The following is a 27,962-nucleotide window of genomic DNA, read 5'->3' as shown; positions in this document are numbered from 1 at the left end:
TTCAAAAGGAGTTCCTGATTTTTAAAACAGCAGTGAAGGAACCATGATATAGTTTCAAATCAGGATGGTATGGAAAACTTGCAGGTGGTTGTTTTATTTATTTATTTACGGGACGAGGATGTCACTAGCTAGGGCAGTACTTATTACCCATCCCAAAGGGCAGTTAAGAGTCAACCACATGGCTGTGGATCTGAAGTTTGGGAAATCAAGCAGCTGCTTTTTCTGTATGACACAGAGCCTCTAGAGTGTTGCTGGAGCTGCACTCATTCAAGTAAGTATAAATTGTTCAATCAGACTCCTGGGTTGCTTTGTGGATGATGGACAGGTTTTGAAGAGATAGAAGGCAAGTTAATACAGAATTCACAACTTGTGACAAGATATTACAATCACAGTATTTATGTGGCTGGCCCTGTTAAGTTTCTGGTCAAAAGTAACCACCTGGTTGGTGGAGAATTCAGCAATGTTAGTGTTATTTAACACAAATGGGAGAGAGTTAAATTCTCCTTTTGGGATAGCCATTTCCTGACAGATGACAAAGGCTAGTCATCACAGAGGAAGCTAATACAACCAAGACTCTCAAATACAGAACAGCTTTTTTTGTAAGATGAGCAGAAAATTGAGACATAAACAGCAAGTTACATTTAAAAGGGACCTAAACACCAAGTAATACATCCCAAAGAAATTATCAAACTTATGATAAAGAAGTATAGGAGAAAAAGGAGGAAACCAATGTTTCAAGGATGGAAGACTTCTTAATAGAAAACTATGAGTGGTTCAGAAGACAGATAGGAATTTCTGAAAGATTAGTGTGTGGCCTGCATAAGGATTCTATATATGAATGCATGTAGTGCAAGGAATAAATTAAATGAGACACAAGCACAAAGACAAATTAGAAATTATGATATAGTAACCATTACTGAGACATGGCTGCAGGATGATTGGGACTGGGAACTAAACATACTAGGTTATAAAGTTAACAGGATAGAGAGGGAAAATGACGAAGAAGGTGGAGTAGCCATACTGATTAGAAAGAAAACTACTTCAATGGTGAGGCAGGATATAATGAGGGGAAAAGCACTCAGTGGAGACTGTATGTCTGGAACTGAGGAACAGTAAGGTTTTAAAACAGTGACAGGTGCTGCACAAAAGCCCCTGGTGGCAGATCTGAAGTGCTAGATTCTATAATGTATGACTCTATGTGTAGCAAAGACTAGGGCCATAACAGCATAAGACACAGGAGCAGAAATCAGGCCATTCGGTCCATCGAGTCTGCTCTGCCATTCAATCATGGTTGATAAGTTCCTCAACCCCATTCTCCCACTTTCTCCCCGTAACCCTTGATCCCAGAGATAATCAAGAACCTATCTATCTCATTCTTAAATGTACCCAATGACTTGGCCTCCACAGCCTTCTGTGGCAGTGAATTCCATCGATTCACCACTCTGTGGCTGAAGAAGTTTCTCTTTATCTCCGTTCTAAAAGGTCTTCCCTTTACTCTAAGACTGTGACCTGGGGTCCTAGACTCTCCTACCAATGGAAGCATCTTCCCGACATTCACTCTGTCCAGGCCATTCAGTATTCTGTAAGTTTCAATTAGATTCCCCCCCGATCCTTCTAAACTCCAATAAGTATAGTCCCAGAGTCCTCATATGTTAAGCTTTCCATTCCTGGGACCATTCTCGTAAACCTCCTCTGAACCTGCTTCAGGGCCAGTACATCCTTCCTGATATGGGGCTCAAAACTGCACACAATACTCCAAATGTGGCCTGACCAGAGCCTTATAAAGCCTCAGTAGTACATCCCTGCTTTTATATTCAAGTCCTATCAAAATAAATGCCAACATTGACTACTGACTCAACCTGCAAGTTTACCTTGCGAGAATCCTGAACTAGAACTCCCAAGTCTCCTTTGCACTTCAGACTTCTGAATTTTCTCCCCATTTAGAAAATAGTCCATGCTTTTATTCTTTTTACCAAAGTGCATGACCTCACATTTTCACACGTTGTACTCCATCTGCCACTTCTTTGCCCACTCTCCTAACCTGTCCAAATCCTTCTGCAGCCTCCCCACCTCCTCAATACTACCTGTCCCTCTACCTATTTTGTATCAGCTGCAAACTTAGCCAGAATGCCCACAGTCCCTTCATCTAGATCATTAATGTATAAAGTGAAAACTTGTGGTCCCAACACTGACCCCTGAAGAACACCACTTGTCTCTGGCTGCCATCCTGAGAAAGACCCTTTTATCCCCACTCTCTGCTTTCTGCCAGACAGCCAATCTTCTATCCATGCTAGCACCTTGCCTCTAACACCACGGGCCCTTATCTTACTCAGCAGTCTCTTGTGTGGCACCTTGTCAAAGGCCTTCTTGATGTCCAGGTAGATAACATCCATTGGCTCTCCTTGGTCTACCCTGCTCGTTACTTCCTCAAAGAATTCTAGCAGATTTGTCAGGCATGACCTCTCCTTGTTGAAGCCATGCTGACTTTGCCCTACTTTACCACACACTTCCAAACATTCAGAAATCTCATCCTTTACAATGGACTCCAAAATCTTACCCAGGACCGATGTTAGGCTACTAATATCCATTATAAACCCACTGACTCCCACAGCTATCTGAACTATACATCCTCACACCCTGCTTCCTGTAAAGACTCCACCCCATTCTCTCAGTTCCTCCATCTCCGTCATGTATGTTCAGATAAGGCCAACTTCGACAAGGGAACCTGCGAAATGTCCACCTTCTTCCTCAACCAAGGATTCCCTACCTCTGTTGTCAACAGGGCCCTCAACCAGGTCCGACCCATCTCCCGCACTTCCGCCCTCACCCCTTCTCTTCCCTCCCACAACAGCGATAGGGTTCCCCTTATCCTCACCTGCCATCCCACCAGCATCCACTTCCTTCACCCCAAACACCTCCCCACAGCCCTATGGCACCTTCCCCTGTAACCGGTGAAGGTGCAACACCTGCCCATTTACCTCCACCCTCCCCAGTGTCCAAGGGCCCAAACATGCCTTCCAGGTGAAGCAACACTTCACCTGCACTTCCCAGAATCTAGTCTACTGCATTCGCTGCTCACAACGTGGTCTCCTCTACATTGGGGAAACGAAGCATAGACTTGGCAACCGTTTCGCAGAACATCTACGTTCTGCTCGCAAAAAAGACCCTGAACTACCTGTTGCCTACCACTTTAACGCACCAACCTGCTCCCTGGCCAACATCTGTGTCTCTGGCTTGCTGCAGTGTTCCAGCGAAGCTCAACGCAAGCTGGAGGAACAATACCTCATTTTCCGCTGCAGCCCTCCAGACTCAATATTGAGTTCAATGATTTTAGGGCCTAAACTCTCCCATGTCCCAGTCCCCTACCCTACACACCAGGCCTTGTTACCACATAGCCTGTCATTACTCACCCCCTCTCATTAGTCACTAACAGTCCTCATTACCAACTATTCACCCTCCCAGCCTGATCGTTAGCAACTCCTTTGTCTGTCCAACTGTCTTTCTCTCTCTTTGGGCTCTATCCGATCGTTTACTCCCTAGCCCACTCACCCCCCTATTTTCTGCATATAAACTGATGTTTTCCCAGCCACCATCAGTTCTGAGGAAGGGTCACCGGACCCGAAACGTTAACTGTTTTTTCCTTCACAGATGCTGCTAGACCTGTTGGGCTTTTCCAGCAACTTTGTTTTTCTTACAGTATACATGTTGGAACCATTGGTCAAATAAAGCTTTCTATTTGCAACAGACATTTGTAAACAAAATGAATCAGATCAGAGATGAGATGACTATAAGCAGCTTGCACCATGTACATTTAACAAAGGGAGATGGTTAATCAAAAAAATTAATCATGGCAAAACTCTTATCTAAAACACATCAGGCAAATGTTAATTGAAGTCCCTAATCACTTCTGTTCTGCAGTTCCAAGAGGTAAATTCAATTACCAACTTGCATTTAAGTTATCCGTATCTTTCTTGTTTTAAAGATCGAACAAAACTCCTAACAGATCCAATGAAAACAAATCACTCTTCTCCAAAGCAATTATAGTTTTGATGAATAGAGTGGTAAAACTACACTGCATTCGAAATGGATCTCACCCCTGAGTTGGGTAGCATCAAAATAACCTGCCTCAAGCTTGAACACTTCTCTAGCTTGCAGTTGCCAGTCTCAAAAGTTGCTTAGAAACTTAGCAGAACTGAGGAAGGGTCATCGGACCCAAAACGTTAACTCTGATCTTTTCTTCACAGATTCTGCCAGACCTGCTGAGCTTTTCCAGCAACTTTGTTTTTGTTCCTGATCTACAACATCCGCAGTTCATTGAGTTTTCGCTTAGAAACTTTTTTGGTGGATAATTAATTATATCCAAATGATTTTCAACTTTGTTCAAGGTCATTCATTTGCATTTTTAATCACTCCAATGTGATTTGCTTGTATGTATCCACAATAATCTCTCATACATTGACCCACTCACTTAACATCCAGAGACCAGGACTAGTTATTAATCACCCATACACTAATCAACTAGCAATGAGAATTATCATCAGCATTTTCTACACTGTTGGAACAGTATTTAATATTACTAGGAGTAACTGCATATCAGGGGATTCAAAGCAGACTACTGGTGAAAGTAGCCACTGCCAATGAGCACCAACAGTGTTAAACTTTTTGTAATGCATTCAAGTACATTTTGAAATTCCAGGATTATACCCATTGAGTAATTGTTCCAAAGGAATACAATACCTCAGTAGGTTTTATGAGATCATTCTAAAAACCATCTCAGATACACTATAGACTCCTTGGATATTAAGTGAGCAGAAAACCATGAAATAAGAACATAAGAACTAGAAGCAGGAGTAGGCCATCTGGCCCCTCGAGGCTGCCCTGCCATTTAATAAGATCATGGCTGATCTTTGAGACTCAGCTCCACTTACCCGCCCACTCACCATAACCCTCAATTCCTTTACCTTTCAAAAATTTATCTAGCCTTGCCTTAAAAACAGTGAGGTAGCTTCAACCACTTCACTGGGCATGGAATTCCACAGATTCACAACCCTTTGGGTGGAGAAGTTCCTCCTGACCTCAGTCCTACATCTGCTTCCCTTTATTTTGAGGCTATGCCCTGTAGTCCTAATTTCACCTGCTAGCGGAAACAACCTCCCTGCCTCCACTTTATCTATTCCCTTCATAATATTATATGTTTCTATTAGATCTCCCCTCATTCTTCTGAATTCCAATGAGTATAAGCCCAGTCTACTCAGTCTCTCCTCATAATCCAACCCTCTCAACTCTGGAATCAGCCGAGTGAATCTCCTCTGCACCCCCTCCAGTGCTAGTATATCTCTTCTCAAGTAAGGAGACCAAACTGCACACAGTACTTCAGGTGTGGCCTCACCGGGACCCTATACAGCTGCAGCATAGTCTCCTTGTTTTTAAACTCCATCCCTCGAGCAATGACAGACAAAATTCCATTTGCCTTTTTAATTACCTGCTGCACCTGCAATCCCACCTTCAGCGATTCATGCACAAGGACGCCCTAGTCCCTTTGCACAGCAGTGTGCTGCAATTTTTTACCATTTAAAACATAGTCCATTTTACTGTTATTCCTACCAAAATGGATGACCTGACACTTATCAACATTGTACTCCATCTGCCAGACCTTTGCCCACTCACTTAGACTATCTATATCCCTCTGCAGACTTTCAGTGTCTTCTGCACACTTTGCTCTACCACTCATCTTAGTGTCACCTGCAAATTTTGACACACCACACTTAGTCCCCAACTCCAAATCATCTATGTAAATTGTAAACAATTGTGGTCCCAAAACTGATCCTTGAGGCATACCACTAGCCACTGACCGCCCACCAGAAAAACACCCATTTACCCCTACTCTTTGCTTTCTACTGGTCAACCAATCCTCTATCCATGCCAATACATTACCTGTAATACCGTGCAACTTTATCTTATGTAGCACCCTTTGGTGTGGTACCTTGTCAAATGCCTTCTGGAAACCCAGATACACCACATCCACAGGTTCCCCATTGTCCACCATGCAAGTAACATCCTCAAAGAATTCCATCAAATTAGTTAAACATTTAGTTAAATATTCCCAAACATTTTCCATATTTCCCCAACTCAGGTCTCTCATTTTTTGCACGTCAGAATTTGATGGTTTCCTCCAATTCTCAGATATCTCCCACCACTGGCAACCCGAAAGTAGTCCAATGAATGTCCCCTACTCAAATTCTACAGGATTCTAATGTAGACCATTGGGATCACATGTAACCAGTAGATATTTCATACTTGAAAAAATATTTTCCATTCACAACTTTTTTTTGGCCTCCATTTGAATTATGGACCACTTAGTTACATCTCCCTAAGCAGGCTTCACATATGCAGTTCTGAAAGCAACCTGAACTGTAAATACTTCTGTCTGAAGTGGATTAGTGGTATTGGCAGATTATCTTCTTGCTGAATCTTGTGCCAATACACAAACACCAGACTGAAATTATTGCATCTCTTAATTCACAGCATTAACTACAATACAGAAAAGATCATTTGACGAAATAAAAGCAACCAGTGTATGCCTTCCACTGAAAAAGAGTCTTTGTTTCACATATCCATCTAGCAGGTGTTTTTCCTTTACTGCTAAATCATCTGGATTCCAGCGCCGTAGTTCCATTACTCTAACTCCCAACAGATATTAAGCAGAATGACCCCAATTCTAACCATGGATTCAGCAAGACAGAGGAGACTCCCTTCTTGAAGTGTGTGCTGCTCTTTTGCTTTTAGGGAGCTTATGCTGCAGATGCTAATCAGGATGTCAGTGAGGCTTCAGCTATAGGTTGGTCACAATATTCACAATTATCAAGTTTGCTGCATTCTTTAGTATTTCTGTTCTCTTAACTCCATAACACAGGTATAAAGCAGTAGATTTGCCCAGTTCAAATTACCAAATCACTAAAGCTACAGGCTTCTTCAATAAGCTTTCTAAAAATAACAATGCATTACATTAGAAGTATTTCAGCTTCGCTTACAGCTTTAATTCTTGCACCATGAATTTGACAGCATTACCAGATTAGGCATATTTTTAACAACAGATAATAGTTCTATATTGCTGAAGCAGGCACGATGCAGTTCAAACACCTGTGCATTGTTTGTTGGCTTAAGGAGTTCTCACTTCCATCAATATATCTTACATTTTCATGCAAATTAAAAAAGCTTTTTTTTCTGAAATGCATCTCTAGCTGCAGAAATACAGGAGAACTGACACTATAAGCTAACTGCAATAAATCAATCTCAGAATAGTTTGGGTTTAACTAAATTATTGCAGCGAAAACAGCACCTCTTTGTGGCTCATCTCTTGCATGCTAATCGAGTTCCTTCACAATTACAAAACCAAAAACCTAAATGTAGTGCCTTTAACATGTTTTAAAAATTCTTCTCATGGGTGCAGAATCAGACAAACTTTGACATTTTAAATTAATTTATGGGATGTCAACTTCGTTGACTGGACCAACATTTTCTGCCCATCCACAGCTGCCCTCGAGAAGGTGGGAGTTAACTGCCTTCTCTAATTGCGATAGTATTTTGGTGTATGTAGATGCACACCCTTGTTAGGAGCTCTAGGACTGTGACCCAGCGACAATGAAGGCATGGTGATATATTTTTCCAAGTCAGGATGGTGAATGACTTGTAGATGTTCACAGGATCATAGAGTACAGAAGTCTGTACTGTCAAAACGACAATAAAAATCCTTGGCGTTAGTAAGAACTGCCGATGCTGGAGTCAGAGTTGACGATATGGAGCTGGAGGAACACAGCAGGCCTGGCAGCATCAGAAGAGCAGGAACGCTGATGTTTCAGGTCGAGACCTAAGTTCATGTACCTTACCTGTTATGCCTCTTGGATGAAATAAATGCAGTTTAATTTATCAGTCTTACCTCATTCTCTGCCATGCTGTTGCCTGCCTCTGTCCTCAAAGGGACACTAATTCTAAAACAGCATCCACTAGTTCTGGACTGAACCACAAGAGTAAACATCCTTTTTAGGTCAACCTTGTCGAGAACTTTCAGGATCTTATTAAAATTTCAACCAAATCATCATTCTCTCTTCTAAATATTAAGGAAAACACGCTGTGCCCTGTCCACACTTTCCTCCTATAAGAACCCATTCATTATAGGTAAACTTCCTCTGAACCACTTCAAAGCCACAAGACTTTCTGTAGTTCAGTGTTGAAAATGCATAGGAATAGTCCACCCTGACTGTATACCACTATGTCACCACATCCCAAGATTCTGAACAGCTATCAGGGGAGGAAATATCCTGAGATTGTGATAGCGAAATCTGGGAATTGGGTTGCAAGGTATGACTACACCAATGTCAGGTCGCTGTTTGACTAATCTATGCAGCATTTCTGCTGATTTTGGGACAAGCCCCCAGTATTAGCAAGAAGGTTGTCGTAGTGTTGACTAGGCAGGTCATGTTTGTGTTATTTTTAGTGCTTAGGTCAATACAAAATGGTTTGCCCAGTTTTGTTGTTTCTTTTGTATAGCAGTTTCATACAGCTAAGCATCTTGCTAGGTCATTTCAGAGTACAGTTAAAAGTCAACCACTTTGCTGTGGGCATGGAGTCACATGCATGTCAGAAAAAGACAGGGGTGCAGATTTCCTTCAGTAAATGATATTAGCAAACCAGAAGTCTTTAAACACAATCTTGTTTCATGACCACGATTGCTGGGACTACCTTCCGATTTCAGATTTATGAATTAAGTTAGGTCCCTCCAGTGGTTATGGTGGGATTTCGAACTCATCTTTCCAAATCGCACCTCCACATCACAGATCCATTATGACAGACCTCCGTATTGTGTCCAGTAATATTACCATTTCACTATTATTTTTGTAGATTTCTGCACTTCTTTAATTCTGGTCTCTTGAATATTTCCCATTTTAATCACTTCACCAATTGCCTGGGTCCTAAACTCTTGTACTCCGAGTTCCAATCAAGCTTTTTACCTCAGAGTTCAGTTTGAATTTTTCTTCGGCACATTCCTGTGAAGTACTCACATCAGCCTTTAAAGGTACTATATAAATATCAGCTGTTGTTGTATATGGTAACCTCAAAACAAGTAACCGGAAAACATCACACTAATAGGAAACTGAGGTTAGGCTGGGTCAGGAACATTGGCGAGGTGAAGTGAAGGGAGAGCTGTTCTGCAAGTGGTTGTGCAACAACTGACCTGAAAGAACTTGATGCTCAAACATTACGAATGTTGCATTGAAAAAAAATTACACTTTCCAGCAGAAACAAGCCTGACCTTGAAGGGCTTCAAAAAAAAAAATCACTGCTTCTTAGACAGGATCAAATCAGCCTACTTCATAACAGAAGGACAATTTTCATATAAGTTAGAATTAACATGATTCAATAGAGAGGAGGTCTATGTTTTACTATTCACACACTAGTGACAATAAAAATCATGACTCTACTAATCTTTTACATCTTACAGCTTCTATCAACGCTGTTTTCAGTCAGCACGGTTCATTGATGATGGTATGGTATGTCAATACAGGATCTTTAGTATCTACCATCATGGTTCTGCCACCCTTAACTGCCTTGCGTAATGAAAATACTTCACAGTTTTCAAAGTATCAAAGAGACTGGGGAGTCAGATTGTCCAATTTCGAACAAAATGGTTGGGAAGAATTTAATAAGGTTTTCTAAATAATTAAGGTATTTGAAACATTAAATAAGGAGAAAACATTTCCACTAGCAAAAGAGTCAGTAACCAAATGGCAGAGATTTTAAATAATTGGCAAAGAAACTAGAGAGAGAGAGAGATGAGGATTCTTTTTTAAACTTAAGTTATGATAATCTGTTTAAAGTATGATGGAAACTGTAACTTTCAAAAGACACTTAGATTAATGCTTAAAAATGGGAAATTTGCAGACCATGGGGATAGAGCAACGGGAATGGGACTAAATGAAACCTTTTAACATGTTGGCACAGACATGATGATTGAATAGCCTCCTTCACGTCTATAAGATTGTATTATTTGGCTCATTTTCACTCTAAATGGAAAATACCTCCATTGAGTGAGATACACATAGAGATCAACACAGGTTGAAAACAATTCCACCAAAATTAGGCAATTGTCTAAAGGTCATCAATCAGGCAATTTGTAAAAATTCAACAATGGCAAATACTCAGTGCTTCAATAATGTACAAGTCAGAATACTCAAACCATTGCTTTTAGAAGCCACACAAACGTAGGAATAAAAATTGTTTCAGATCCACCATCTGGATCAAATTCATACTTATTTACAAAATTATGTACTCCTTAGGCTGACAATTTCAGCATATATGCAGCAGTAACTTTTATTCATAATACCTTTAACACATAGAAACATCCAAAGCTACTCATCAGTGAGAGAAATTAATGATGAGTCAAAAGGGAATTGAGAAGAGCAACTAAAGCTTGGTCAAAAAGCTGAGGTGAATAATATAAAGGAAGAGGGAGATACAAAAACGCAGACTGATTTACAGAAATTTTCGAAGGGTTGAGTTCAAGTGACTGAAGACACAGTTGGCAATATGGGATGAACACAAATAATAGGGGTGGGGAGGAATCAATTGCAATACAATTAAGAGAAATTGATCAGGGTATATCACCTGGCAAGCACACTCTCAAAGGAAATTAAACCAATGGTTATCATCCAATTAATTTCACAAAAACAGTTGTCCATAAGTGAACTGTAAATATCTAGTCATATTGGTAAGGAGCACGCACATTGTGAAGAGCCTGAAGAAAAGCTAAAAAGGGCCTTTTGTGAAAGATGCAACTCCAAACGGCTGTTAAAGACAAGGTGTAAGTACAGTATGATAATCCATGACCATTCCCATTTAAGAGGACGACAACAAGAAATACCTGGGAACATTATCAACAAACTCTCCAAGCTACTCACCATTCTGACCTGGAAATAAAATCGCTGTTCCTTTAGTGTTACTAAGTCAAAATCCTGGGTGTACCTATGTGAAATGGACTGCAATGGTTCAAGGATGGGTAATAAATGCTAGCCTAGCCAGCACTGCCCACAAAAATAAGTACAAATGATGGTACCAATACAATGAAGTGAAACTACTTCATTTAAAACTGCAGCAAAATGTCTAATGAAATGACCTTAAATCAAGCTGCTCACACCATTGCTGTTTCAGCATTATGAGAAAAGGTGCAAACCACTGCTAGGACACCTCTAATGTAGGACAAAGTTTTGTCTGAATGTAGAAACACAGGAATAGAAGACTGCTCCACTATTCAGTTAAATCATAGCTAATTTGTACCTTGATCAAATGGTTCCCATTACCCTTATTTCTCTTGCTTAACAAAAGTCTGTCAGTTTCATTTTTGACATTTCTAGGTGAATAAGTCCAAGCAGCTTTAATTGGTGGCAGGACATGGTGCCTGAGGAGAAAGACTTCAACATCGAGGTTTCCATAGCTTTTGCCGTCCATCAGTAGATATCTCACAGAATCTTACATTTCCTGCTAAGTAACATTTGGGCGGCACAGTGGTTAGCGCTGCTGCCTCACAGCGCCAGGAACCCAGGTTCAATTCCACCCTCAGGCGACTGTCTGTGTAGAGTTTTCACACTCTCCATGGGTTTCCTCCCATAGTCCAACGATGTGCAGGACAGATGGATCGGCTGTGTTAAAATTTTCCATAGCGTTCACAGATATGTAGATTAGGTGGGTTATAGTGGATGGGTCTGGGTGGGATACTCTGAGGGTCATGTTGATTTGTTGGGCCGAAGGGCCTGTTTGCACACCGTAGCGCTTCAATTCCAAGTTATTGAAGCTCGGGTCTAATGAAAATGTTTAACTCATGTTCAGTTTTAATTAAGCTTTCCTAATACTAAGTGGATCTGCAGAGACTTTAACTTCTTTACTTTCTTTATTCTGGATTCCCAAGTATAAAAGAACATCAGTCTAGACGCCTTGCAAATCTAGCTGAACACTTCTGGGAATTTTTAAAACGCAACAAATCACTAATTCCAAATGGAATCCAACGAACATCTTTCTTTAAAAAGTTCAGAACAGGAAACTGTCAGAATATGGGCCAAATACAAATTTAACTGGACCATTTCAGGCCTTTGTCCTTCACTTTCCCTCCTAATCCTTAGACTTACCAGAGAATCCAGAACACGACCCTTCTTTCGGTTGATTCTGAATGACATTAAAATATCCCCAAAGATCTTGAACATCAGTAGTCCACGCAGTGAGCTTCCTTATGGATTCCCACACTGTCAACGTAAGAGAAACTGTGACCTACAAGTCTTTTGCACAACAGAGAATGCCTTGATTACTGCTGAAGGTCACAGAGTCTCGACAGTTGGATGGCATCAGTGGTAATTTTCAGAATCAATGTAAAGAAGAAATGGGGGAGTTACTGCCACAAAACAGCCTTTACATTTAACGTTTCATAATAAGTAAATGAACGTCCATTTTCTTTTCAGCAGCACTGGTAAGGGAAGCGATACTAGAACTTTGTAGGAGATCATAAACAGAAAGCTGAAACAGCTGCCAGACTGGTTCACCTTAAGAAAACTAAAACCAATGTACTCAATTAACTTCCTTGTTTCATACCATGAATTGTTGTTCTGGCCACTTCCTGTCTCACAACCAATAGAAATCAGCTAATTTGCATACAACCAATCAAAACATGAACCATAGCTAATTTCTGTTTCAGTATTTGCTCACTTTTTTTATACTGCTATTTACAAAAGAGGAACTAACCTCAGAACTTTGATGCAGTGCATAAGACGTCAGCACCAGCTTAATAATAGCAGCATGCCTCAAAGTCATAAAATTGTGGGTTACAACCCCACATGAATTACTAATATTGTCAGACAGGAGGCAGTGGGTGCATTGGGTGGGGTGCGGAGAAATGACAGGGGGGGGTGGTGAAAGCTTGGGAGGGAAAGAAGGGAGACATGCAAGATGCATTAGTTATAGACGCCTACCATACAAAAGCACTGACCAGCCATGAGGTGACTGAATGGTACACTCGGCTACAGAAGCCAATATTTATCACAAATCAATATCATCAGAAAATAAACTGTACATAAATCGGTTATATTTTTCACTGCTATCTGTTGGACATTTCTGTATGAACACTACATAGTTGTTGTACCCCTCTGTATTTCAATTGAAATGGCGCAGGATGAATTAATTTTGCCTTTCAGTTACTGCATAATTGATGCAACAGTAGTGTGCATATATCCAATTTCAGGTATACTGACTAAATATCATCATTAGAGTTTCATCATAATTTGTTGCACTTCCTTGGATCATATCAGTAATTTAAGTTAGAAACGAAAATGTCATCACAAATCACTTGACTGGAATGCACTCTGGTCACAACAAAGACGCGTGTTAGAAAAGAAAACCTACCCCAAGCATTGAAGGATAATCAACTGCAGTGAAGAGAAATACTAGGATTTCTATTACATCTTATTATCTGCCGATATAACTGTACGCTACAAAGCAGAACGATTCCTTAACTACAGATCAGATTAATGTTCTATGGTCTTGCCAATGGAGTTATAAATAGTAGTGGATAATTAAGCAAACACAAGGCGCATCTTCCTAAACATACCTATCATCCAAAAGCAGAGCCTAAAACACAAGGTTGAATCAACCATCTTCAACCAGAGATACCTTTGCGGATAATCCATGCTGACCTCCTCCTGAGGTCCCCATCAGAGATGCTAGTCTTCAGTCCATTTCTTCAGTTATGAGCCCTGATAAAATTCTGGAAATAGTACTAAAGGCTTGTGCTCTAGAATGAATTGTACACACAGCCAACCTTTCTCAGAATTGAAGAGTGTACTGCCCTTGACAATGTAGCAGTTGATAGAGTGTGGCATCAACTGAAGTCAATGGGCAACAAGGGGTAAACTCTCAATTCATTGTTATGCCAATCATGGTAGTGGTCGACTACCAATTAACACAGCCCCAGAAAAGGTCTGCAAGAGATTCTCATGGCAGGTCCTGGACAATTCCTCCATCACAAAGACAGAAGTGGAAATGCGCACAGCATTCAGAACTGCTAATACACTGAAGCAAACAGTTTCCATCTGCTGCAACATTTGGACAACATTCATACTTGGGTTGATAAATGCTAAAGAAAGATCTGAAGCATAAATGCCAGGCAATGAGCACCTCCAACAAGAGAGAATCTAACCACCTCATCCTTGACATTTAATGGAACTGACATTACTGAGACCCCACCAACTATCCCCAACACCCATTGACCATAAACTTGACTAGGCCAGTCACAAATATTGTAGCTACCAGAGCAAGTCAGAGCCTGGGAACTTTGCACTGAGTAACTCGCCCAACATCCCCAAAGGCTGTCGACTATCTATAAAGGCACATGTCAGGAGCGTGATGGAACACCCCTGGCTACAGTTCCAACACCACCATCCTGGACAAAGCAATCCTCTCGATTAGCGCCTCTTCCACCATCTTAAAACATTCAGTTCCTCCACCAATAGCACAAGATGACAGCAGTCAACCATTTACAAGAGACTATGCAGCACTTCACAACCTCTTTTGATAGTGCCTTCCCTACCCATGAACTGTACCACCAGATTGACAAAGACATCAGAGACATTGGAGCCCACTCACATGCACACTCACTTCCATGTCAGAGATTAGCCTCACTTGGAACTACATCATCCATTCAGCAGATTCAAAATCCTGGATCTCTCATCTAAACAGCACTGCGGGTGTACTAAGCCAATTAGATGACTACCATATTCTTGCTCATGCAACAGTGGTTCACTACCATTTTCTCATGGTCAGTTAGGGCTGGACAATGAATGCTAGTTTAGCCAACGAAGCCGATATCCCATGGAAAAATAAAAAACACCCAACAGTCAGTCACTGTCTTTGTGAAAGGTCAAGTGAGAAATTGACAAGTTTTCAAAAGGTCTGCACAGATGTTGCCAAACATGGTGAGTACTTCCAACATTTCCAGCATCTGTAGTATTGTGCTTTTGTATTAATCTTTAAAAAAGGTTGCTAGATGCAGAAATCACCTGGTCCAGAATCTGCAGCCAATTCTTGACAAGGTATCAAGGTTGCCCATCTGCCAGCAACTCCACTCACTGACCATTAGATCCATTGGCCAACTTACTTATTGTTGTACCAAAGGAGGACATCGGGAAACATGTTTATACACAGTGAAATGTTGCAATGTCGTGTAGTAATAAATGTCACTGTTTTCTCGATTATCCTTATAATTTGGCAAACTTGAAGGCTGCAAAGCCGCTAAAAAATACAAGTGCTTTGAAACCATCAGCTCATTCATGTTTATCTAGCTAGATGTCAACACTAATATTGAGTAAAACATTTTGATATCTAAATGTGGATGGAGGAACCAAGTCTAATTTTGGGCATAGGACAGAAAGGCAGGGGCCATATCCTGCATCTAACACTAAAATAGAAGCTAGAGAGGAAAATCTGAAAAGATGGCGTTGTTGCACCAACATAATTAACTAACTGAGAGAGAGGACGGTAGCAATGGTCAGGAGAGGGGCTTGGGGAAATGATAAAGAGTTGAGAAAAGAGGAGATTAGAGCCATTTTATCCCAGTTCACTCAATTGGACCATTGAACTCAGTATCCAACCTTTTCACCACCATCACATTGTCATAAAACATAATACAAACAGAAACTTGAAACTTACTTTCACAACAACTCCCAGCTCTGTGACCTCTACCATCAAATAAAAGTAAAAACATAATAGGAACATAGTTACCTGTAGGCCATTTGCGCGGCTCACTAGTCACTGGGTAGTAATCCTGGGATTTTATGACAAAGCTACACCACCTCCTTTTCCTTCCTCCCTTATGTAATGATCTAGCTTTCAATAAAACCATCTATGCCATTTGTTGCACATACTCTCTGTAGTAGTTGAGTTATAGAGTCAGAGAGTTATACAGGATCCTTCGGTCCAACCAGTCCATGCCAACCATAATCCCAAACTAAATAGTCACACCTGCCCGCGCTTAGCCCATATCCCTTCAAACATTTTTTATTCATGTACTTATCTAAACATCTTTTAAACACTGTAACCATAACGTCCTCTGGAACTTCATTCCACCCAAGAACCACACTCTGAATAAAAAAATTGCCCCTCATTTTTTTAAGTTTTTCTCTTCTCACCCCAGTCTTGAAAACCCCACACCTTATCTATATCCCTCGTGATTTTATAAATGTCTATAAGGTTGCCCCTCAAACTCTTACACTCCAGTGAAAAATGTCCCAACCTATCCACACGCTCCTCAAATTCCACTCTCCTTAAGTTCCATTCCCAGCATTCCCCAATTAAAGATATTTCTCTGTTCTGTTTTAATTTCTCTATATTTATGATTGCGGATTTAAATAGGATTTTAAAAAGCAGGACTGGTGCACTGTTTAAAAGCAAATTATCTGGCACTTATTGCAAATGCTCGTTCAAGCAACAATTAAAACCTAGCTACAGACAAGCTGGAGCTTGGCGGTTGTGCACAAATGGAGATGTGGCCAGCAACAAGTAGCCATTGATTTGGAGACAGTAAGGACTGCAGATGTTGGAAATTAGAGTCAATAAATGTGGAGCTGGAAAAGCTGGATTCGGCCCAAAACGTTGACTTTCCTGCTTCTTGGATGCTGTCTGACCTGCTGTGATTTTCCGTCTCCACATTTATTGACAAGTAGCCAATTGATAACTGGTGACTAGTCCACACAAAAATGAGAAAGGCCACCTGGTCTGCTAACTAAAAGATTGACTCCCAGGTAGGTGAACAGTTTGGGATGTGAATGTTTGGGCAAAAGCCATCAGACGTCAGAGGAAAGGAGCTGTTTTTGCTCTGAAACAAAAAGCATCTCAAGCCTGATATCCAGTCTATTTAGATTCTTCAGATATTGCAAGCCATGACTTTTAGTCAGTAAGTTCAGGGACCTTCATAAGCGTAAACCAGTCATCCTGTGCCTCCTGTAAACAAGGGAAACTACCTGGAGGAGGAAGATTAAGGAGCAGTGCCCTGATTAGCAGTGATCATCTCAGCAAACCCTGCAGACAGAGACCACTGAACTGCTTCCCCAGTCTTTCCCCCGCCCCACTGATAACACCTTTTTTTTTAAGTCTGTCTGGGCACATGTGTGTGTGCATGCACGTGTGCGTGCGTGGTGAATTTTATCAGGTGTTACTTTTAATTAGTAAGGTTATATGTTGACTGTTCATAATTGTTTACCTGTAGTTGGAATCTCTTTATTTGTAATAAAGAATAATTCTTGTCAAATATGAAACCATGATTATGCTGTCAACCTACGTCTAAAAGTCAGGTAAATTGGAGAATTCTGCATACTTTATAAAATCTTTAAACTTTTGTAATGAGTCTGGAATGGCAGGTCTCAACTTACAACTTGCTACCCCAGTGAGACACAAAGTTTGGGAGCACATCTGGGATTTCTTTGAAACAAAGGTAACGAAGATGTAGGTGTGGCATCAATAACGTAAGTGCATGAAAACACCAGTCTCTGTACTTTCACAAAAGGGAATCAGAGCAGACAGATCATAAACATAAGCTTAAAGTTGTGCAGTTGAAACAGGAGATGTCAGATATTGAAGATAGTCCCGATGGAGAGAACTGGAGAAAGTTCTGTGAATGGAGGTGGAAATTAGGAGCTGTGGTATATCTATTCTATCAAGTGGGACATCTTCATTCAGACTGCTGGAAGGACAAGGAAAATCCATGGTACTTAGTGGAGTTTCTAAGACTCAATTTCAAAAAGGAAACTTAAAGGAAAAGACCATGGAATGGATTTTAGATTTAACAAAAAAAAAGAGACCAGAGGTAAACACTGCTGAGTTTGCAGAAGTAGTAGATAGGGTGGATGACCACTATGAAGCATTTCTACCTAAAGGGAAGAAAACCCCTTTTCCTTCAATCGCAACATCCAAGCCCATAGTTATAATAAAGGATGCAGGGGTTAACTGAAAATCTCAAGAATTCAAAGGTAAGGTGTAGTATAGGTTTGTAAAACACCCATGTCAGTTGGCAGGAAAGCCTCAACATGTAATCAAACCAGCACTTTTGAGACCCATACCAGTTTCTGAAAAACAATTTAACTGATGTGCTGTATGATGCTATGACAGAGAGTGTTGGTAAATCGTGTAGGACCACTACCAAAAACAAAAGCATTACATATCTAAATATGAAAAGCCAATTTCCAGAAGCTATTCCTCTATGGACATTTACAGCTAGGGTAGCAGTGGAAAAGTTGACGTAGTTTTTGTTTTTATTTGTTATGGAGTACCAATTGAGATACAATCTGATCAGGGTTCTAACTTTATGTCTAATATTTTCCCGGAAATCATTAGCAGTTTGCGTATAAAACAATTGGAGTCAACTGCATATCATCCACAAACATGGGGAGCTTTGGAGAGATACCATCAGACTCTCAAAACCATGTTTAAAGCATACTGTCATTAACATCCACAGGATTGGGACAAAGGATTATATTACTTACCATGTGTTACATAAAAGTCCATAAATGATTCTACTGGGCTTGAATTGATTTATGGTCATGAGATTAGATGTCCATTAAAATTGATTAGGGAGAAGTTTACAACCAAAAAGATCAATCCTCAACTTTGAATTACCTGTTCCATGTTTCTAGAGACTTACAGGAACATGCTAAGGTAGCACAAGAGTATTTTAAAGTTTCACAGGCAAAAATGAAAGAATGGGTAGGTAAGTATTTAGCAAAGTGTTTAGTACACTTGCCTTTATTAGTCAATGCATTGAGTATAGGAGTTGGGAGGTCATGTTGTGACTGCACAGGACATTGATTAGGTCACTATTGGAATAATGCATGCAATTCTGGTCTCCTTGCTATATGAAGGATATTGTGAAACTTGAAAGGATTCAGAAAAGATTTACAAGGATGTTGCCAGCTTTGGAGGGTTTGAGCTGTAGGGAGAGGCCAAATAGACTGGGGTTATTTTCTCAGGAGCATCAGAGGCTGAGGAGAGACCTTCCAGAGGTTTGTAAAATCATGAGGGGCATGAATACGTCTTTTCCCTGGGGCAGGGGAGTCCAAAACTAGAGGACATATATTTAAGGTGAGAGGAGAAAGGAACCTTCGGGGCAACTTTTTCACGCAGAAGGTGGTGCGTGTATGAAATGAACTGTCAGAGGAAGTGGTGGAGGCTGGTACAAATACAACATTTATAAGGCATTTGGATGAGTATATGAATAGAAAGGATCTTAGAGGGATATAGGCCAAATGCTAGCAAATGGGACTAAATTTATTTAGGATATCTGGTCGGCATGGACGAGTTGGACTGAAGGACCTGTTTCCGTGCTTGTATACCTCTATGACTCTACTTATTAAGTTTCAAGCAAGTGGTGAAGGATTGATACTATTCTCTTTACACAGTGAAGCCCAAAACCAAAATTCAATGGTGGATGCAAAGTAGCTAGGAGAGTTAGGAAAGTGACTTATCTGATAGTGAGATAGAAGGAGAGATAGGTAGTTCTCAAAGACAACTTCTTACAGTTAAAATTCAACTAGCTAACAAAAATATTAGGACCATTAGATACTGTGTTCTCTTTTTTAAAAAAAGGACAAGGAGAAGATCTTGCAAGACTACTGAGAAAGTATGCAGTAATCTGTAGAGATACATTTGGATGTGCTACAATAGTTTGACATGTCGTGGATGCAGGAGAATTAGTACCTGCATCCTTAAAAGTGGAGACCAGAATTAAAAAGGGGGTGGGGACCCAGCGACAGAGCTGGAGAAAGATGTACAGCGAGAACCTCAGAAGGCAATGCTTACAGCATTGTTGAACATCTTTTAAGGTAGAAGTAGATTGATTCCTTACCTGACCAGAATCTGAGATATTAGGGGTATAAACGTAAACAGATCAGCTATGATCTTACTGAATAGCCGAAAAGGTTCAGCAGAGGGAGGCCCAAGCCAAGACAGTATAGAGGCCTGATGGTTTAGGGAAAAAATAAATTCTAGTGCCAAAGATTTAGTTAGCTGAAGGCATGTCCAAGAATGGAAATCAAATACATACAAGAAACCAGAATTGGAAAAATGCAGAGATGTTTGGAAGCTTATAGGACCACAGGGGTTTACAGAGATATAGAAGAATAAGGTCACAAAGGGATTACTAAACAAGAACAAAGCCAACGTATGTCAGTTATCACAGGGTGATGGATAAATACAGGTTGTGCATGTTAGGATGCTAGCAGGAGTTTAACAAAATCATATTTGCAGAGATTTACCATAAAGGGCAGGACCTGAGTCATAGACACTGGCCCATGGGCATCCAAAATAAAATGTATTGAAAGTATCTATCCATGCCAAAGAATTGCTTTTTGATTGTTGTTTATGTTGTGATTGACATCTGAGGCAACTGGGAATGAGGGAATCAAATGACTGAAGCTACAGTGGCAGTTCAGTCTTAAAGAGGAAATAATTAGCCAAGAGTAGTAATGTTCTTTAGGGAAGTAACTCAGTTCAAAGGCCTTTAGAGATGGCCAATAAGTAAAAACCATAGACCAGTGAGCTTTACATAAGTGGTGGATAAGTTATTGGGTGGGTGGGTGGATAAGTGGGTGGGTGGATAAGTGGGTGGGGGGCAAGGGTGTGGTAGTGGTTCTGAGGGACAGGATTTACATGCATTTGGAAAGGCAAGGACTGATTAGGGATAGTCAACATGGCTTTGTGCATGGGAAATCATGTCTCACTAACTTGACTGAGATTTTCTGAAAAGGTGACAAAGACAAATGATGAAGCCGCAGCAGTAGACATTGTCTATATGGACTTCAGCAAAGTGTTTGATAAGGTTCTACATGGCAGACTGGTTAGTAAAGGTCACACGGAATCCAGTGGGAGCTAGTTAACTGGATACAAAATTGGCTTGAAGGTAGGAGGTAAAGGGTTGCTTTTCAGACTGAAGGCTTGTGATCTGCAGTGTGCCACAAAGATGGTACTGGATTCAGTGCTTTTCATCATTTATATAAATGATTTGGATGTGAATATAGGACGTATGGTTACTAAGTGTGCAGACAACACCAAAATAGGTGGTGTAGTGGATGGTGAAAAAACTTATGAATACAGCAGGACCTTGATCAGATGGGCCAATAGGCCGAGCAGTAGCAGATGGAGTTTAATTTAGATAGATGTGAGGTGCTGCATTTTGGAAAGGCAAACCAGGATAAAACTTATATACTTAACGGTAGGGCCCTGGGGAGTGTTACCAAACAAAGAGATCTAGAGATGCAGGCGCATAGTTTCTTGAAAGTGGAGTCATAGGTAGAGAGGGTAGCTATGGCAGCGTTTGCTATGTTTCATTGATCAGAATGTTGAGTATAGGAGTCAGGACATCTGGTGAGGCCACTTTTAGAATACTGCATACAATTGTGGTCACTCTTCTATAGGTAGGATGCTGTTAAACTTGAAAGGTGCAGAAAAGATTTAGAAGGATGCTGCCAGGACTGGTGAGCTGGAGTTACAGGGAGAGGCTGAATAGGCTGGACCCTTTTTTCCCTGGAGCGTCAGAGACTGAGGGGTGAGCTTATAAAGGTTTAAGGTCATGAGGGGGGTGGGGGGAGCAGATAAGGTGAATAGTCAAGGCCTTTTTCTCCGAGAGCAGGGGAGCCCAAGACTAGATGGCATAGGCTTAAGTTAAGAATGGAAAGATTTATAAAAGGACCTGAGGGATAACTTTTTCACGGAGAGGCTAGTGCGTGTATGGAATGATCTGCCAGAGGAAGTGGTAGGGGTGGGTATAGTTACAACATTTAAAGGGCATCTGGATGGGTAAATGAATAGGAAGGGTTTAGACAGCTATCAGCCGAACACTGGCAAATGGGACTAATTCAGATTGGGATGTCTGGTCGATGGGGACAAGTTGGGCCCAAGGGTCTGTTTCCAGGCTGTATGAATCTCTGACTCTATATGCTGTCCATGCCAGTGGCACTCACACTCACACGAAAGGAGGAACAATTTATTATCCATTTCAAGAATAATTTAGCACCTAGTAGTTTGATTGCTAAATTAGTGGAAGTGTTCAAAAAGAAAACAGGCCAAAGAAATTCCTCATTCCATAAGGTTGCTGATCTCTAATTTATGCTAATAAAGGAGTTCTAAAACAGTCTGTTGATGTTTTTACTAAGGGGAGGGATCCCAAAGGCATGGTGGGATGGTTGGATTCATAAGATTAGAGAATTTTACAGTGCAGAAGGCCATTCTGACTATTATACCTGTGCCAACTTGAAGTGTCTCTCCTCACGCCAGTGATTCTTATTTCCTGGTCTATTTGAATCTTGTTTAAAAAAACTCCCCAGATTGAAGGTCGAAAACCACTGATTTTGGTGATACTTCCACACTAGTGGATAAAGCCAAAACAGCGCCTTAAGTCCTAGTGAAAAGTTACTTCCTAAAGACAACCGGGTTATAGCACGTATGCATGATTGATGCACCAGAATATAAATCTCACTACTTGTAAAAATGCAGACATTTCCTTAACGTTATACGCTCTTTCTTTGGCAATACATTTGATCTTTTCCAACGAGTATTTCAATATTTTTGACTAACCAATAAATGCTAAACCTCAGTATGCATTAAAAATAAGTCTACCTTCACCAGGAAAAATAAGTAAAACAATACTTTCAAAAGCTTTGTTTCACCAATACAAAATACCACATAAATGGGAACTTTACGGGCTTGAAATAATCTATTGGAATGAATTATGGGATAGGCAGATGTTAGAATGGAATTTCTGTACACTGCTCAACTAAAAATATGGGCAGTAAGGTCTATGATTTCTGTTTTAAGTCCTAAAAGAATAAAACCTAAATATAAATATTTCATAGCTAGAAATAAGTGCAGCAAATCCCAGAAAAGTATTTACTTCAGAAAGCTGATGGAAAAAGCAAAAATAGAAATCATATAATTGCATGCGCTCAAATAGTGAGGTTTATTCAGGACTTGCCGTTAAACAGTGTGCAGGGAGGAATGACCAAAAAGAATGTAAATCAGGGATAAATAGCATTAAGAATAAATAGCAGTGGAACAGGGAGCTCACCAAAAGAACCACTACAGTACTGCAGCATTAAAGCACTATACATAGTCACACTTCAGGGTGAGTAAAAGTTAACTTAACAGGAGATCTGTGGTTTCTCCCAAACATAGTAGTAATAAAGTTGGGTGGTTGTTACAATGAGAGAGATCATTCAAAACACTAGGATTCTGTTGGCAAACAGTGACAAGAAAGCCAAGGGTCACTACCTCAAAGCATAATAAAAGGGATGGATAACCATAAATCAGTAACAAACAAGCCAAACAAATTTCATCAAATTTAAAACATTTGAGAACAAATGAAGGAGAATCAGATAACATAACCACTGAGCAAAGAGGGATGTGAGAAAAAAAATTAAAAATAAAAATCCCTTAAAACAATTGTTAGAACAAAGCAATATAAAATTTATAGCATTTTCAATATATACTTGGGAAGTTTATAACTAAATATTTATATTTCACAATTTGCAGTTACAATTTAGTAACTACTGCATTACCACTAATGAATACACGCTAGGACTATCACCCATGCAGCATTATAGTTATGTCCAATATTGAATACAAGCATCAAACCTAAGTCAGATATCCATTCTCCACACATCCCAAAACGAAAAAAGCCTAAAACTGAAGATCTTTCCAAAAGCAGACCAGATCAGACCTGCAGACTGCTGAATTCAGGCTGAGCCAAAAACATGGACTTATTTTTCAAAGGCCCAAACTCAGCATGTCTTCCATTCAGGGTCTATTCAGATCACTATTCCACTAATTTCTGAAACACACATGCACAACCTTGCAAGTTGCATTGTAAGCAATTTCAATAATTATAAATTGTGCACTTTATCAGAGGGTGCCATGTGCCAAGAAGTTGCTCTGCAAACATTAAAAGAGTCAGCACTAATTCTCTCCCCCATACATGCAAAAATAGCATTGAAACCAATAATTCCTTTATTACAGCACAATGCGACACCTGAAAAAAAAATCCTTTTCTACAGTGCAATCCCTTCATCTACAATCTAACATACTTATGCACACAGTGAAAAGCAGATTAGCATTTGCACAATTGATTTTTCAAATTAAATGGGAGAAAAACTCATGGCTTATAGTTCCTACAAAAACACAAGTAGATATATTCTAATCAACCTGTTCAGTTGTTATTCAACACCTCTAGTACAGGTTCAAACTTGAACCCAGGCCTCCTGATTCAGAAGTAGGGACATGACCATTGCCCCACAACATCCACAAGCGAACTCCATACCCAAATTTGTTCCAATGAAAACCGAAAGAACTGCGGATGCTGCATATACCGAGGAAGGGTCACTCGACCCGAATGTTAACTCAGATTTCTCTTCACAGATGCTGCTAGAACTTTTCCAGCAATTTCTATTTTTGTCCTTGTTCTAGCAATGACTTGCTCTGCAGCTCAATTTTATCCTCAAACTTTTGTTAAATGCCTAAACGCAATGTAAATGAATACATTGCAAAAATATTCATTTCCAACATAAATGCATGTGTCATACTGTACGAGAAGCCCTCACTGTGGGGCAGCAGTTAATGGAAAATTAACTGTTTGTGTTACAGTTCAAGAAACTCACTTCATGCTTGTAGTATTCATGTTTATTTTCTGCAGACCATCTGTCATGTGTATTTTTGATAGCGTACTCTGCTTTGCCAAAAATCTCAATATCCTCTGTCTGTACCCTTCACCAGCCCTATCCCCGCATCCCCTCCATTCCACTTACTTAAATCATTTCTGCACATTACCTCTTTTCTTTCATCTAGAGTAATATGTTTTTAGCCATAGAAACCAAGGTTTCCCAAAGTGGGGAATTGTACCCAGAGTAGAATTGCAAGTTGAAATTTTGGGGTCCTAACCTCTGCACTTCAATGGATGATCTTGCTCCCCTGCTCTCATACATCTTCTCCTCTCCTCCCACCCTTCACTCTACTCACTAAAGGGTTGCAATAATTTTCAAGCCATGAAATGGTGTTATAGTGGCAAAATGTTTGGGTAGGCACTGATCTAAACCTCTCACTCTGGAATTTCAACTTTCAAACCCTTCACCTCACTGTTTGTGTTTAAAATGCTTTTTAAAACCTAACCATTCAGCCATGCTTTTGAACACCCCACCCCATACTTCCTTTTGTGATTCAGTGTAATTTTCTTTTGCCTGAAAACATCTAAATATCTTGGAGTATGTTCATACTTTGAAATCATTATATAAATGCAAGTTACTGTTTTCAACTGAATCCACAGAAGTGACCTTAGAGAGATATTCAAATAACTTGCATTTACGTAACTGTTATGTTCTCGGGATCTCCAAAGACATTTCACACCCCAAAAAAAGTAATTTTTGGAGAAAAACAGAAATTGCTGGCAAAATTCAGCAGGTTTGGCAGTGTCTGTTGTAAGAAAGTAGAGGTAATGTTTTGGGCCTATTCAAAGTCCCACAATACAAGATAAATTGAGCAGATAATCAGTTTTGTTGGTGCTTAGAATAAATATTGGCTGGAATACCAGGGGAATGCTCCTTCTTTTCGTCCAATAGTATTGTGAAATCTTTTACAGTATGAGAGTCTCAGTTTAATGTTTCATCTAAAAGATGACACTGAGAACTACAATGAAGTGCCAGCTTGGAATAAAGCTTAAGCCTCTAGCCACAAATTTGTGTCTCAGGCAAGAGTATTGCCACAGAGCTTAAGCTAGAAACGGAGAAAATAAAGCTTGAGGAAGAGGTGATTTGGAACACACCCTCAAAATAAATTCACAAAATGTCACTCATAAAAGGTTCACTAATAAAATAATAAAATTGAGAACTGATGTCAAGAATTCCTTATTTTTGTGTTGAGCTGTGGAGGAAGGATCTCTCAACTATTTAATAATTGGGTTTCAAATCGGTAACTTGCAGCTCATAAAGAGGTCCTGGTTGAATGAAATGACACCAGAATTCCTGAAGCACATACACCTGTCACTTAAAACTCAGACTGTTTGTTAATCTGTTTATCAGACAGTTTATGGAGTCTATTCAACCCCACTCTAACTTTCAAGCATTACATTCACTTTGTCACAAAGACTGCCTACTTCCACCATGTCACCCCTCTTAGTTAGCCTCTGATTATGCGCTGATGAAACCATTACCCTTGTTTTAAAAACCATTGTTGGTCCTGTCCCTTACAATATCTGCAACCAGACATCCAGCCCTAAAACCCTCAAGCAACTTTGTTCTTTAATGCTAGAATATTTCTATTTCTAGTAAATCTATATATTCCTCCATACACTTTTGGCTGTGAAGTCAAGCGTCCAAACCCAAAGCTCCAACATTCTGTCGCTAAACCTCCAACAGGTCCTACATATTTAAAATCCTGCTTAAATCCTACCTTTTTGACCAAGTGTTTAGTCATTTCCTAATACCTCCTTTGGTTTGGTTTGGTTTCAATTTCTGCTTGATTACACAGTTCTGTGCAGCGATTTAAGGACAACTTTTTATGTCAGAGAAGCTACATAAAAGGGACGCTGATGTATAAAGTTTCAGTTAGAATCTGTACACTACATAGTACTTTATTTATAATCAGTTTATTGTTTATACCAAAGCAATAACGTGCCAGTACAAACCTGGAGTTCAGCAATTACTGGAATAGTTTTTACATAAAAATAACAGTACACAACTTGTGCCCACAACTTCCGTTATTCACTTCTTCACAATTTCAAAATATACCACCATGAAAACAACTAATTTGGCATTGTCATTTATTGAACATAATGACACATTATGTTCAATAATGACAGCTGTAGTGAATAAGAATAAAACTTTGCAAGAATGTAGGGATAGAATGGGATTAAATTATTTGTTCTCAGGAACCTACATCAACTCGACGGGCTAAACAGTCTCCTTGTGTGTTGCACTGTTCTATTTCAGTGCTTGTCCAACACTGGTCCTAGACAAACTGCAATGATTGGGAAACATTAACCAGCAGAGGAAGGATTGGGAAGCCTGTAAAAACTAACAGAGGACAACTAAAAAAGCAATAAGGCGAGAATAAATGTTAAAGTCAGCTGGTTAGTAATATAAAGGAGAATATTTTTAAGATATATCAAAGCTAAGAGACAGTCAAAAGTGACACTGGATCGCAAGAAAACGAGGCTAGAGAAGTAGTAATGAGGAACAAAGAAATGGCAGAAGAATGGAATAGGTATTTTGCAACAGTCTTTAAGTTGCAAGTCACCAGTAGCAAACCAGACCTTCAAGAGAGTCAGGGGACAGAGGTGACTGCTGTGGCTGCTAAAGTGAAGATGTCAGGGAAGCTGAAAGGACTGAAGGTGGATAAATCACCCAGACTGAATGAACGAAGGTGAGGGCTGAAAAGATTGTGAAGGCATTAATCACAGAGTCATGGAGACATGCAGCATGGAAACAGACCCTTCGGTCCAACTCGTTCATGCTGACCAAATTTCCTATGTAAATCTGGTCCCAGTTGCCAGCATTTGACCCATATTCCTCTAAACCCTTTCTATTCATATAACCATGCAGACGTCTTTTAAATGTTGTAATTGTACCAGCCTCCACCATTTCCTCTGGCAGCTCATATACACAACCCTCTGTCAAACGTTACGCCTTAGGTCTCTTTTATATTTTTTCCCTCTCACCTTAAACCTATGCCCTGTAATTTTAGACTCCTGAATCCTGGGGAAAAGACCAGAATCATTGGAGTCAAGGAGGGTCCCAGAGGCCTGGAAAATGGCTAATGTAACACCCCTGCCAAGGGAGGCAGAAAACAGTCTTAAGAGATAGTAGGAACTGCAGATGCTGAGATAACAAGGTGTAGAGCTG

General features: G+C 40.1%; 1 protein-coding gene across 4 annotated transcripts in view; it reads right to left on the bottom strand.

The window, feature by feature from the left end:
* The window catches only part of usp47 (ubiquitin specific peptidase 47), a 100,828-nt gene that overhangs the window by 58,004 nt on the left and 14,862 nt on the right, over nt 1–27,962 (bottom strand). Inside the window, exon 1 of one of the 4 annotated variants that reach the window (XM_048606999.1) lies at nt 12,177–12,397. The exons of the other annotated variants lie outside the window; for them this stretch is intronic. Within the exon in view, the coding sequence (XP_048462956.1) occupies nt 12,177–12,251 (75 nt within the window). The 5' untranslated portion in view covers nt 12,252–12,397. Of the gene's footprint in view, nt 1–12,176; nt 12,398–27,962 lie in introns of those variants that run through there. 4 annotated transcript variants of the gene reach the window in all.

This window comes from Rhincodon typus, chromosome 17, assembly GCF_021869965.1.
Source record: "Rhincodon typus isolate 14 chromosome 17, sRhiTyp1.1, whole genome shotgun sequence".
Taxonomy (NCBI): Eukaryota; Metazoa; Chordata; class Chondrichthyes; order Orectolobiformes; family Rhincodontidae; genus Rhincodon; species Rhincodon typus.
This window is presented reverse-complemented; position numbering and strand designations above follow the sequence as displayed.